The 12276-nt window shown below is 59.1% G+C and overlaps 1 protein-coding gene across 2 annotated transcripts in view; it reads left to right on the plus strand.

The window, feature by feature from the left end:
* DDX54 (DEAD-box helicase 54) overlaps positions 1–12276 on the plus strand; it is a 424174-nt gene that overhangs the window by 6055 nt on the left and 405843 nt on the right. For both annotated transcript variants that reach the window (XR_013443502.1, XM_036123696.2), the window contains exons 6-19: positions 317–358; positions 475–570; positions 1276–1397; positions 1497–1558; positions 1635–1766; positions 3312–3522; positions 5753–5887; positions 7300–7530; positions 7616–7689; positions 8396–8599; positions 9684–9826; positions 9917–10030; positions 10674–10778; positions 10959–11071. Coding sequence is in view for 1 of the 2 variants with exons in the window: in XM_036123696.2 (XP_035979589.1) it covers positions 317–358; positions 475–570; positions 1276–1397; positions 1497–1558; positions 1635–1766; positions 3312–3522; positions 5753–5887; positions 7300–7530; positions 7616–7689; positions 8396–8599; positions 9684–9826; positions 9917–10030; positions 10674–10778; positions 10959–11071 (1784 nt within the window). In the remaining variant the exon portion in view is untranslated. The remainder of the gene's footprint in view (positions 1–316; positions 359–474; positions 571–1275; positions 1398–1496; positions 1559–1634; positions 1767–3311; positions 3523–5752; positions 5888–7299; positions 7531–7615; positions 7690–8395; positions 8600–9683; positions 9827–9916; positions 10031–10673; positions 10779–10958; positions 11072–12276) is intronic.

Below are 12276 nucleotides of genomic sequence, written 5' to 3' on the forward strand. Positions count from 1 at the left end.
GGGAGCTGGCAGTCCCGAGGTTAGTTGGTAGGTGGCGCTAGAAGCCAAGGCAGGGTTGTGGCAGTCCAGAGAGGGAGTGGGGGCAGTTCCGGGGCTGAGCCCATCTCTTTGGGGAAGTCTTCGTGGTATCAGTCCTTCTGTGTGTTTGAACTCGTGTCTTGTCAGGGCAGCGCCTTTGCCCAGAACCTCGGCGATCGCCTTTCCCCACTTTGGAGCCTGGGGGCGGGGTGTGGGCCTCACCTGACCACCTGGTTCTGGAGAGGGAGAGGGACTAAAGTGGCCTGTGTGTCAAGCTGACACCTCCTCTTCCCCCTAGGATGGAAGACCAGTTTGCTGCCCTGCATGAAAATCCCGACATGTGAGTTTGGGCTGAGGACGGCGGTCTGGGGTCTCCTCCCCGACGGCTAGCTCCTGGGGAGTGCGAGGAGGGCTCTGCCGGGGGCCCCGGTGACCTGGCCTGCACACCCCTTACAGAATCATTGCTACCCCCGGGCGCTTGGTGCACGTGGCTGTGGAGATGAACCTGAAGTTGCAGAGTGTGGAGTACGTGGTGTTCGATGAGGCAGACAGGTAAGACCACACGCACTCCCCTGGGCACCTGCACCAGGGTTGGCCCCGAGACCCGGAGGGAGGACTTGGCCAGGAGAGGCCTGCATGGCCGAGCTCAAAGCACTGTTTCCCCCAGCGTGGGCCACAGACCTGAGGCAGCACCGGGGCTCACAGCTGCCTGCACGGACAGTTTTTATTTGGTGTTTGTATATTGTATTTCCTTTTAGGGCTATGGGAGGAAACAGTAAAACAACAAACACATGATTTCAAAGAAATACAAAGTAGCACAAAGCTGGGAGCACCAGACTGGAGCCAGACAGGGGTGGGATCACAACGCAGCTCTGTGACCTTGGGCACATCTGAGGGTCCGTGGCCCTTGGTGGGCTCATCCATGGACAGGGCACCCACTAGCCCGTGCTGGCAGGTGCTGGGAGAGTCAGTGCTTAGAAAGCCCTCACACCGTGCCTGGCGCAGCGGGAGGGCCCCTGGCATTGGCCTCAGCGTGACACGGAGCCGTGTAACTGAGAACAGACTCAAGGTTTTTAGGTCATCACTGCTGGGCATGCGGTGGTCACGCAGAGAAAAAGTGAGCTAAAAAGTGAGGTAAAGAATCACGTGGGACACACACCAGTCCACGTGGCAGAGAGTGTGCAGGGGGCGAGGGCCACGGGTTTGGAACTCGCTGGAGTGGAAGCCCCTCTCCGACCCCCGCCCTCTGTCCCCCAGGCTCTTTGAGATGGGCTTTGCCGAGCAGCTGCAGGAAATCATCGGCCGCCTCCCTGGGAGCCACCAGACTGTCCTGTTCTCTGCCACGCTGCCCAAACTGCTGGTGGAGTTCGCCCGCGCGGGTGAGTGAGCCGGGGTGCGGCTAGGGGCCTGGGGGGCTCATCCTTCCGTGACTACCCACCTCCGCCCCCCGCCCAACACCTTCCCTGTGCCAACCGCAGGCCTCACGGAGCCCGTGCTCATCCGGCTCGATGTAGACGCCAAGCTCAACGAGCAGCTCAAGGTGAGGCTCCACCCGTGCCCCTTCCCGAGCCTGCAGCCACGGCCCTGTGAGCCCACCGTGGCCCCTCTCCCCACAGACCTCCTTCTTCCTTGTGCGCGAGGACACCAAGGCTGCCGTGTTGCTTCACCTGCTGCGCACCGTGGTGCGGCCCCAGGACCAGACGGTGGTGTTTGTGGCCACGAAGCACCACGCCGAGTACATCAGCGAGGTAGGGGGCGCCCTGAGGGAGCCAGCTTGGGGAAGCCGCCGCTGGGCCAGCCTCCTGGGGACCACCACCTCCTCTGCGGCAGGCTTGGAGCTGCGGCTCCGGGTACGGCCACCAGAGGGCAGCACCAGGGCTGGACACAGGCCTGGCCAGGGCTGGTCCTCTTTTATTCTTTTAACTTTTTATCATAAAGAATTCCAGGGGCGCCTGGGTGGCTCAGTCAGCTAAGCGTCTGCCTTCGGCTCAGGTCCTGATCCCAGGATCCTGGGATCGAGCCCTGAGGCAGGCTCCCTGCTCAGCGTGCTTCTCCCTCTCCCTTTGCCCCTCCCCCTGCTCATGCTCTCTCTCTGGCTCTCTCTCGAGTGCACGCACTCTCTCTCAAATAGTTAATAAAATCTTTAAAAAAAAAAAAAGAATTCCAAATACACACTAACGTCAGCAGATAGCATCACGAACTCCCAAGTACTCAGTTATCAATTCACGCCTAGTCTTGATTCCTCTGATATTCCCCTACATCCAGGTTATTTAGAAGTACCTCCCCCGCCCCCAATCCTGCCATTTTCTGTAGATTTTCAGTGTCCCGTGTATCTCACGTTTTAAAATGGAGGCGTGCCCTGCAAGCTGGAAGCTGGGTAAAGTGTCCTAAGCTTCCAGGAGCAGTGTGGTGGAGTTTTTCCATACGCATATGCCTGGGACCCTTGGCATGGGGCAGTCCGGGTGTCCCAGAGGCTGCCAGGGCCCTTTGCCAGTTGTTGCCACCTACCCCAGGGCGGCCACACCTGGGGTTTGTTATCTGAGGACGCAGTTCACTGGGTTTCACGTGGTTGTTGTGCATTTAACGGTACTTCCTTGTGCAGCTGCTGGGATCACTGATGAATAAAACCAAAATAGTAATTTTTTTTTTTAAGATTTTATTTATTTATTCATGAAAGACAGAGAGAGAGAGAGAAGCAGAGGGAGAAGCGGGCTCCCCGCTGAGCAGGGAGCCCGATGTGGAACTCGATCCCAGGACCCTGGGATCATGACCTGAGCCCAAGGCAGACGCTTAACCATCTGAGCCACCCAGGCGCCCAAAATAGCAGTTAATACTGTCACGGTACTTCTAATGTCCTAGGCCCTGTGCTCAGCCCTGTATACGTATTAACTCATTCAATCCTCGTCACAAAGCCACAAAGAAGAAATTCTTAGTCTCCCTCGTTCTGCAGACGAGGAAAGTGAAGGCACCGAGAGGTTAGATAACTTGCTCGAGGTCACACGGCTTGTTAGTAGCAGAGGCGGGATGAGGTCGGTCCCTGCGGGAGACCTCTGCATTGATACCCCTCCGGCCCCGCGGAGAGGTGGGAGGTGATAGAGACCTCACGTACTGACGAAGTACCACACCACAGCTACCCCTCAGAGCTAGGATTCAGACCGGAAGTGCCCCCCACTCCAGAACCCTCAGTCTTCCCACCACATCGTGGCACCCCCGCCATCCGTGTCCCGGCTTCCTCTCCCGTCCCCTGCAAGCCCTCTTACCCCTTCCCTCCCTCTTGTCTTCACTCTGAGCAGCTGCTGACGACTCAGGGGGTGAGCTGCGCCCACATCTATAGCGCCCTGGACCAGACGGCCCGCAAGATCAACCTCGCCAAGTTCACCCACGGCAAGTGCTCCGCCCTCATCGTGACTGACCTGGCAGCCCGCGGCCTGGACATCCCGCTCCTTGACAACGTCATCAACTACAGCTTCCCTGCCAAGGGCAAGCTCTTCCTGCACCGCGTGGGTGAGGAGCCCGGGGCTGGAGCTGGCCCAGGGTGGGAGCTGAGGGTGCAGGGTCCGGTGCTCCAGGCGGAGACATCGAGGCCTGGGGAAGGGCCCCATAAGGTCGCGTCTCTGGGGGATGTGGCCCAGGCATGACTCGCACAGCTCTGAGCAGCTCTGGAGCTCTTCTGGGCTCTCTCTGCCTTTCCTGTCCTGGGGCCCGAAGACATGTCCCCTGACCCCCCTCCTCCTCACAGTCCTCTCCCTGAAACTCTGTCTTTTTAGTTCCTCTCCTTTAAACCTTTGCAAGATTGAACTAACACACGGACCCCTCTGCCTCCTGTTCATCCAGGGCAGACAGGAAGGAGCGCCTGACTTTGTCGAGTCAGCACGTGGGGCCCACCTTCCTCTCTGCCGTCCCAGGCCAAGGATTCTGTCATTTTTCAGGGATAAAAGTAAGGCACCCACATAGTAGGGAAACTGGAAAATGAAGCAAAGCACATAGAAGGCAGTAAGCCACGCGCCTGTCATTGGTGAAATGACAGCAACTGGTGTGTCCCCCCCCCCCCAATGCTCCTGTCGGGCCTGGGTGCGAGCATTTTACTGGCTCTTTCCATCTTCACAACCATTCTATGTAGTGGGTGCCAGCATCATCAGCCCCATTTTATAGATGAAGAAACTGAGGCCAGGGAGGTTCATAACTGGCCAGGGGTCATACAGGTAGCAAAGTGGGACAGCTGAGGTTGGAACCCCTTCTTCACCACTATCCCTCCTTGCCTCCCTGGTGGTACGGCTGTCATTTTAGTGTGGCTCTTGTCACTGCTGCCTTTTTAAAAATCGTGGTAAAAAGTATACATAATGCACAATTTCCATTTTAATCGTTTTTAGGTATAAGTTCAGAGACAGTAAGTACATTCATATGGCTGTGCAGCCATTACCACTGTCCACCTCCAGAACCTTCTCATCTTTCCAAACTGAAACTGTCCTCGTTAACCCTAATTCCCTGGCTTCCCTCCCCCAGCCCCAGGCAACCACCATTCTATTCTCTGCTTTTTTTTAACTCCTAACTACGTGCTTCATTTGTAAATACAAATAAGCTCAATGCGCGTCCATGAGAGAAGAATTTGGCGGGCAGGTTCCATATGATTGAACATTGTTGAATAAGTAAATTCTGGCTGCCCATGCTGGGCCCCGGGAGAATTGCTTCCACCTTCAGTTGGTGCGTGTGGGAGGCCTCCATCCGGGTCCCGGGCTGCAGGTCTGGGGGTCTTGGCTCCCTGTTGGTTGCCAGTTGCCATGTCCATATGGCTCTGGGAAGAGCTGGCTTGCGGGTTCCTCAAGGGGTCCACAGAACCCCCCCCAAAGGGAGTTTCTCATGTGCTCTGTGACCCACAGTGTGAGTCAGACCACCCCAAACGAATCTTGCAAATGTGGTGACACTTTGTTATTGCAAATGCAGAAATAAGCCAAAGATAACGTTACACTTGGATTCCCTTAACACAGAATTAGAATCACACTGGACATTCTTTCTTGTCACCTTTTTCTTCCGTCAGCCTATGTCGTGTGTGTTTTCTGTTCACCATTAAACATCATTCTGTGACAGGGGTTGGCAAATCTGTTTGTAAAGGGCCAGATAGTAAATGCTTTAGGCTTTGAGAGCATATAATCTCCCTGGTCTCTGCCATTGTAGCTTGAGCAGCCTTAGAAAATATGTAAATGAAGGAGCATGGCTGTGTGCCTATAAAACTTTATTGACACGAACAGGTAGGGGGCCAGCTTTGGTCACTGGCCACAGTTTGCTGGCCCCTTTCCATACCTGTGTAATTCCCACCATGTGGTCATCAGCTAAGTCATTTAGCCAGGCCTCTGTCAAGTCTTGAAGTGGTTTCCAACTTGGGCTTGTTTTGGGCACAGCTGCCATAGGCACCCTTGAATGTGAATCTTTGGATCCTTGGTTATTTCCTTGGGGAAAATCTCCCAAAATGGGGATGCTGAAGACTTTGGGTGTTGATAATGAGCGCAGGTAGCCTTATCTTTATTTCTGCTAACTTCCCAGAGCACTGTGTGGGCTCACACGCTTGTGCAGGGAACCCTGGTGACCGTTGGTGCCCCTTCTCTTCTCATAGTCAGGGACAGCAGCTCAGCGAGTGTGGCCTTGGCCTGGCCCACACCCTTAGAGTCGGGCCAGCGGGACTCATGCTGGGCTGTAGGGTCCTTTGTCTTTTCTACAGCTTGACCTTTTTTCCCCACAGGCCGCGTGGCCCGGGCTGGCCGAAGCGGCACAGCCTACTCCTTGGTGGCCCCAGACGAGGTCCCCTATCTGCTAGACCTGCACCTGTTCCTCGGCCGCACCCTCACCCCTGCCCGCCCCTGTGAGGGGTCCTCAGGTGAGTGGAGGCCGGAGCACTGGAGCAGGAGTCCCTGTGGGTCCGCTGCGGAGCTCATGGTGCAGGTGGGGGAGAAGCTGTCCTGGCTTTGGGAGGAGGCGGGGCTGGATTTGACCCCAGGGTAAGAGCCCTGTATTTTAAACTCAGAGTTTCACATACAAATCCAGATTCCTCATGTCTGTTCGAAAACGGCTGGGTCTGACTGCCTAGTCTGCCTTTTCCTGAGGTTGGTGTACAGGCAGTGTAGGCCATGTGCCCGGGATAGATGGGCCCCCAGGTTCACGGCAGCCCCTGCCTCCCCTGCTCCTCTCGTCTGGCCCCTGCGGGCATCTGTTTGAGACCCTGCCCTTGACTAAGTTTCCGGGGCAGCCCAGGCAAGCAGAGAGAGACTGAGGTTCATTCAGGCCGAGCTCCCAGAACTTTCCCTTATTCTCTGTGGGGTGGGATTGCATGGGGTGGGCAGCGGCGATCATGGTCGCCTTCTCCTGTGGTCCTTCTGTGTGTCGAGCCCTTAGTGCACATTGTCTCCCGTGTCCGTCTGAGAACATAGGGACGGTTGCTTCACAGGTGAGGCCAAGCCACTCATCCCACGTTGCTTATTACTCAGCAGGGAGGTGGGAGCGCAGATTCAGGAGGCCAGGTGTAAATGGAGCCCGCACTCGGGGCAACCCTGCACGCGTTCACTGAGCACCCCACTGTGTGCTGCATCCGTGCTTCAGAGCATCGGGAGCACCTGCAGCTCAGCCGCCGGGCCCATTGTCCAAATGCAGATTCTGGAGCCCTCGGCAGACCTCCCGGGTTGAGGCCAATCAGTGGGGGGGGAGGGGCAGAGAGAGGGAAGGAGCCCCCACAGCAGTGTCCCAGCAGAAGCCAGCCACGGAGTAGTTACCTGTTAGGGGGAGGCCATCCTGCATTTGCCCCAGCGCTAGCCAGGTGGGCAGCATGGCCCAGGACCGGCTTGCTGCAGAGGAGGTGGGCTCTTGACCCAGCGCGGGGGCTGCATCCTGACACTGCCCTGCAGGCGCACTGCTGGGCAAGACTGGACCTCTGCCGCGCCTCAGTCTCCTCTTCTGTAACGTGCGGTTGTTGTGAGCACCCGGTGGTCTCGTGGGAGAGTCGGCAGAAAGCACGAGCGAGCGAGTGGCTTAGGCTCCGCAGGTCATAGGCCCCACGGCAGCTCCCCAACCCCGCCCTTCTGGTGCAAAGTTAGCTAAAGACAGTAGGAGCGTGGATAGAAAACGATCTTCAGGAAAACAGGCAGTGGCTCTCGGGTCGCAATTGCGGGCGCCCAGTCGAGCTCGGTCAAGTGGCTGGCCGGAGCAGCTGCTCCATACGGGATTATTTCGTGATTCGGGGGCCTGGGAGGCGAGGGCCGGCTGTGGGCCTCCGACGGGCTCCGTGTGTGTTGGCAGGCGCGGTCAGCGTGGACGGCGTGCTGGGCCGGGTGCCGCAGAGCGTGGTGGACGACGAGGAGGGTGGCCTGCAGAGCACCCTGGTGGCGTCGCTGGAGCTACGGGGCCTGGGCCGGGTGGCCGACAACGCTCAGCGGCAGTACGTGCGCTCCCGGCCTGCGCCCTCGCCCGAGTCCATCAAGAGGGCCAAGGAGCTGGACCTCGCAGGGCTGGGCCTGCACCCCCTCTTCAGTGAGTCCCTGCAGGGGGCGGGGGTTGGGACAGTGGGCCCCCGCGGAGCCTCCCCGGCCTCAAGCCTCCTCCCCACCCCCACCAGGCTCGCGCTTCGAGGAGAAGGAGCTGCAGCGGCTGAAGCTGGTAGACAGCATTAAGAACTACCGCTCACGGGCGGTGAGTAAGGGGGTGGGAGAGCCCGCGGGTGCCCGGGGGTCACGGTGGCTGCCGTGGAGCCGGGACTCTGGCTGAGCTCCTGACCCCAAGCAGGACCCCAGCGGGGGCTTTTCTTCTGAGCTTGCAGCTCTGCCTCATCAGCATCTCGAGTGATGCCCCTTGTTCTGGAACCGTCCCTGCTGGCCTGCAGCAGATACCCCATGTGGTAGCCATTTCCTGCCGCTTCCAGAGGGGTAGACTGAGGCTCACAGAGGGGAGTGACGTGTGCCAGGCCTGTCAGCAGCCTGGAGCTGGCTTTCTGTCACCTTTCATCCCCTCTTGACTCCTATTGGGCACCCCATCTGGGGCCTGTGCCAGGCACGCACAGAAGCACAAAAAGACCTTCCGGGGAGTGGGCAAGGCTGCCAGGCAACCAGCATCAGGGAAGAGGAGCTGGGGAGGGTCATGGTAGAGAACACTGGTTTCAGAGCCAGGTAAACCAGGATCAAAATGCCGCTCTCGCTTGTCTCAGCTGTGTGACCTCCGGTTGGCTGCTTGCCCTCTCTGGGCCTCCTTTCTAATGGTGAAATGCAGGTAACCAGAGTACCCACCTCATAGAGTTGAAAGGACTTGGGGAGGAATGCCATAGGGAGCCCACCAGGCTGGTGAGGGCAGCGCTGGGAAGGAGGAGGCCAGTGGGTGAAGGACTCGTGTGTTCCCTCCACAGACGATCTTTGAGATCAACGCCTCCAGCCGGGACCTGAGCAGCCAGGTGATGCGCGCCAAGCGGCAAAAGGACCGCAAGGCCATCGCCAGCTTCTGGCAGGGGCGGCAGGGGCGGCAGGAGGACACAGCTGGCCCCGCCCCAGGCTGCCCGGCACCCCAGGAAGAGAAGCCTGAGGAGGAGGAGGCAGCGGGAGAGAGTGTGGAGGTACGGGCCCCGCTCTGGCCACCCTAGAGGCTGGGCCTGGGGGTAGAGCCGGGCGGGGGGGGCTACCCTCAGGGCTTTGAGTGGTCACTGGGGGGGGGATGCCGGGACTCCGTGTCCATCTCCCGTCGGGCTCATGGTACGGCTCCGCTGTCCCTCGCCCAGAAGCCCAGTGCCAGATGTGTTTCAGGATCCAGAATCTTTAGGGTGGGCACACTGTGCATGATATGACACCCCATTGAGTCTGGGGTGTCACCGCCCTCAGATGCATCAGGGGGTCCCCCCACAAGGTGTGCCGTGCTGGTCCCCACACCGAGGGGACAGGCCCAACCTAGGCAGCCTCACGTCAGCTCAGCTCGGCTTCTGCCGCCAAGCGAATTTCAGGGAAGCTCATTTCTAGAACCTTGTGGGCTAGGGCGCTGCGGCCAAGTGACTACGGCACAGGGCCGGGGCCCACGGGGCAGATTTGGGGCGGCGCTGGAGGGTCCCCGGTGGCGGCTGAGTCGTTGTCCTCCTCACCATGACAGTCTCAGCCTGAGGTCCGGGGCAGGTGGACAGGGGCCGAGCAGGGACTCTTGCCAGCAGCGAGGCCATAACACAGGCAGCCTCAGACACGGGGCCTTCATGCCGGAAGGCAGGCTGGGGGACACGGGCACCCAGTTCGCCTGGCAGGCAGGGCCCTGAGCCCACGCATCTACCAGGATATTCCTCTCGTATTTCATTTGCACCGAGGGCTCAGTAGCCAAAAAGTACAGGTGAAAACTCCTGGACTAGTCCAAACTGTATAGAGCAAGGCCAGGCCCAGAGAGGGGCAGGGCCTTGCCTTGGTCACACAGCCTGAGGCCCCAGCCTGGGGCTGGCAAGTGGGTCTCGCCCCGGGTGGCCCCTAGCCCCCTCCTCCTGCACCCGGCCTGCTCTGCTGGGGCCGAGGTAGTCCTGCAGTGCAGATGAGGAAACAGAGGGTGCGGGTGGAAGCACCAGACTTCTAAAGTCCCGGAAGCCGCTGGCCCTTAACTCTAGCTGGACTGGCAAGTGGAGAGGCCAGTGGCTTCCCTGGGGGGTGTGACGCCGGGCCTCTGTCTGCCAGGATGTCTTCACGGAGGTCATGGGCCGGAAGCGGCTGCAGCCGGGACCTGACCGGGGAGCCAAGAGGCGGAGGGAGGAGGCCCGGCATCGGGACCAGGAATTCTACATCCCCTACCGGCCCAAGGACTTCGACAGTGAGAGGGGGTGAGTGGCCGGCTGGTCCTGGGGTGGGGCAGGTGGGGCCTGATGGGCCCCCCACTGACCCTGTGGCATGTCCCCGCCCTTCGTCTGCAGCCTGAGCATCGGTGGGGACGGGGGGGCATTCGAGCAGCAGGTGGCTGGTGCTGTCCTAGACCTGATGGGGGATGAAGCCCAGAACCTGACCAGGAGCCAGCAGCAGCTCAAGTGGTGAGTGAGCGAGCGAGTGAGCATGCACCCCCATGCACCCCCATGCACCCCTGCCTGCCCTGTGGTCCCACACAGCAGACAGGTGGCTCCTGTCTGTCCTGACTCCCGTTTGTTCCCCTAGAGCAGGAAATATCAGCACCCCCATTTGATTGCGTGCAGCATGGATTGTGAGCCCTCCTGTGTTGTCCCACACGATCACACACAGCAAGGACAGTGACCCCACCACCACATCCTGTCCCCTTGATTTGATTGTACACAACAGGGATCTTGATCCATCTGTCCTTCCTGCTAGCTCGTCTTTCTTGACAGAGCTCATGACCCATCTCTCCCATCTGGACTCTGGTTCCAGAGAAATGGTGTGACTCAACCCAGGGTCACAGAGCCAGGAGGTGGCAGAGTAGGATTGGGAACCCCCATTGAGCCCCTAACCCTGATCCAGGCCCCCCAATTCCCAATGACCCCCACACCACCTTTTGAGACCTGGGCTGCCAGGAAGAGGTGAGGCGGGCAGGGAACGGGCCTTTATTGAGCACTTGCTGTATGCCAGACATGGGCTGGCTGCTTCCCTTGAGGTGGTGGGGAGGAAACAGGCGCCCCAGGCCACCTCCTTCCACATCAGCTCTCCCAACTCCGTCTCCCGCAGGGACCGGAAGAAGAAGCGGTTTGTGGGACAGTCGGGACAGGAGGACAAGAAAAAGATCAAGACCGAGAGTGGCCGCTACATCAGCAGCTCCTACAAACGGGACCTGTATCCGGAGGGGCGGGGCCAGGGGCGGGGCCGAGTATCCCCTAGAGGCGGGCGTGGGGTCCGGAGGGGCCCAGCAGCCTCTGTCCCTGCATCCTCTGGATGTGGGGGCGCGCCGAGCACCTTCTGATGCCTCACCCCCAGAGGTGGTACCTGTATCCGCTCCTTAACGCGGCTTCCCAGCTACCAGAAGTGGAAACAGAAACAGAAAATAGATGATCGTGACTCAGAAGATGAAGGAACATCCCACCAGCGAGGCCCAGAACGAAGAGGTGGGAAGCGGGGCAGAGGCCAAGGTAATGGTCCTCAAACCAGTTTGGCAAGTGATCATCCAGGGACTTGGTTCTCTTTGGTCGGGCTGAGCCCTTCAGCGGTGCCAGGCTGCCGTGGGATTTGAACGGGCTCTGTCCGCTCCCCTCAGCGTCTCTCTTCTCTGGCTTCCGTTTCTCCCTCTCTGTCTGTCTCTGTCTCTGGTTTTCTTGGAAGCTTCCTCTCTGTCACTCCCTAGGCTCTCTCGCTCTCTCTCTGGGTCCCCATTCCTCTCTTTCCCTGATTCTGCATCCCTGTCCCTGCTCCTCTCTCTGCCTTTCTCCTCATTCTGTCTCTGTCTCCTTTTCTTCCCATCTCTCAGACTTTCTGTTTCCATCTGTCCCCCTCGTCATTTCATTCTTTGTCTCCTTTCTTCCCGTGTCTTGGCCTTTCTGTCTCCTTTCTGTCTTCATCTGTCTCCCTCATCATTTCTCTTCCCCTCTCTACACATGCATCTCCCAGTCTTTGTTCTCTCCTCCCCAGTCTCTCTGTGTCTTTCTTTTCCCTCTTGGTGTCTCTGTCTCTGTCTCCATCTCTCTGCGCCTCTGTGGACGTGCCCCTGCCTCCCCTGGGCCTCGCACCCCTCACGGCTCAGCTCCCCAGGGGGTGAGGATGGCCTGTGGGCTCCAGGAAGGAGCAGCCGTTCTCCCTCTGTGCTTTGTCCTCCTTGGAGGTGATGGGTCCCTGTCAGGCGCCCTGGCCCCCGTGGAGACAACTGGGGCTGCCTTAATGATCATCTGTATGGGAGCTCTGAAAAGGTCACTCTTGCGGGAGGGGAGGAGCCAGGCAGGGAGAGGGAACGTGGTAGAGGAGGGGGGACCCAGGACTTAGTGGGGAGCCAGGGAGGTAGGGGTAAGTGCCCTCCCAGAGATCTGGGAGAGCAGGCTGGGCTGGGGCCACTGACGTCTGTTGCCGCCACTTTGCTGTGTGACCTTGGGCACATCCCTTCCCCTCTCTGGCCTTCTCTGACCTCTCTCCTACCCAAGGAAGTTAAGCTAACAGCCTAGGGCGTGCAGTCCGTGGAGGCAGGGATTGGCGTCTTTCCCAGTCAGTGCTGGGTCCCCATGCCCGGCGTAGGGCACATGCTCAATAAGTCTCCATCGGATGGTCTGTAACCGTGATAGTGCCCTTAGGAGGCCCTTACTCTGGGCTGGCTCTTGTTCTGAGCACGGTACACACCTCCTCACCTCCT

This window comes from Halichoerus grypus, chromosome 13 (assembly GCF_964656455.1).
Source record: "Halichoerus grypus chromosome 13, mHalGry1.hap1.1, whole genome shotgun sequence".
Taxonomy (NCBI): Eukaryota; Metazoa; Chordata; class Mammalia; order Carnivora; family Phocidae; genus Halichoerus; species Halichoerus grypus.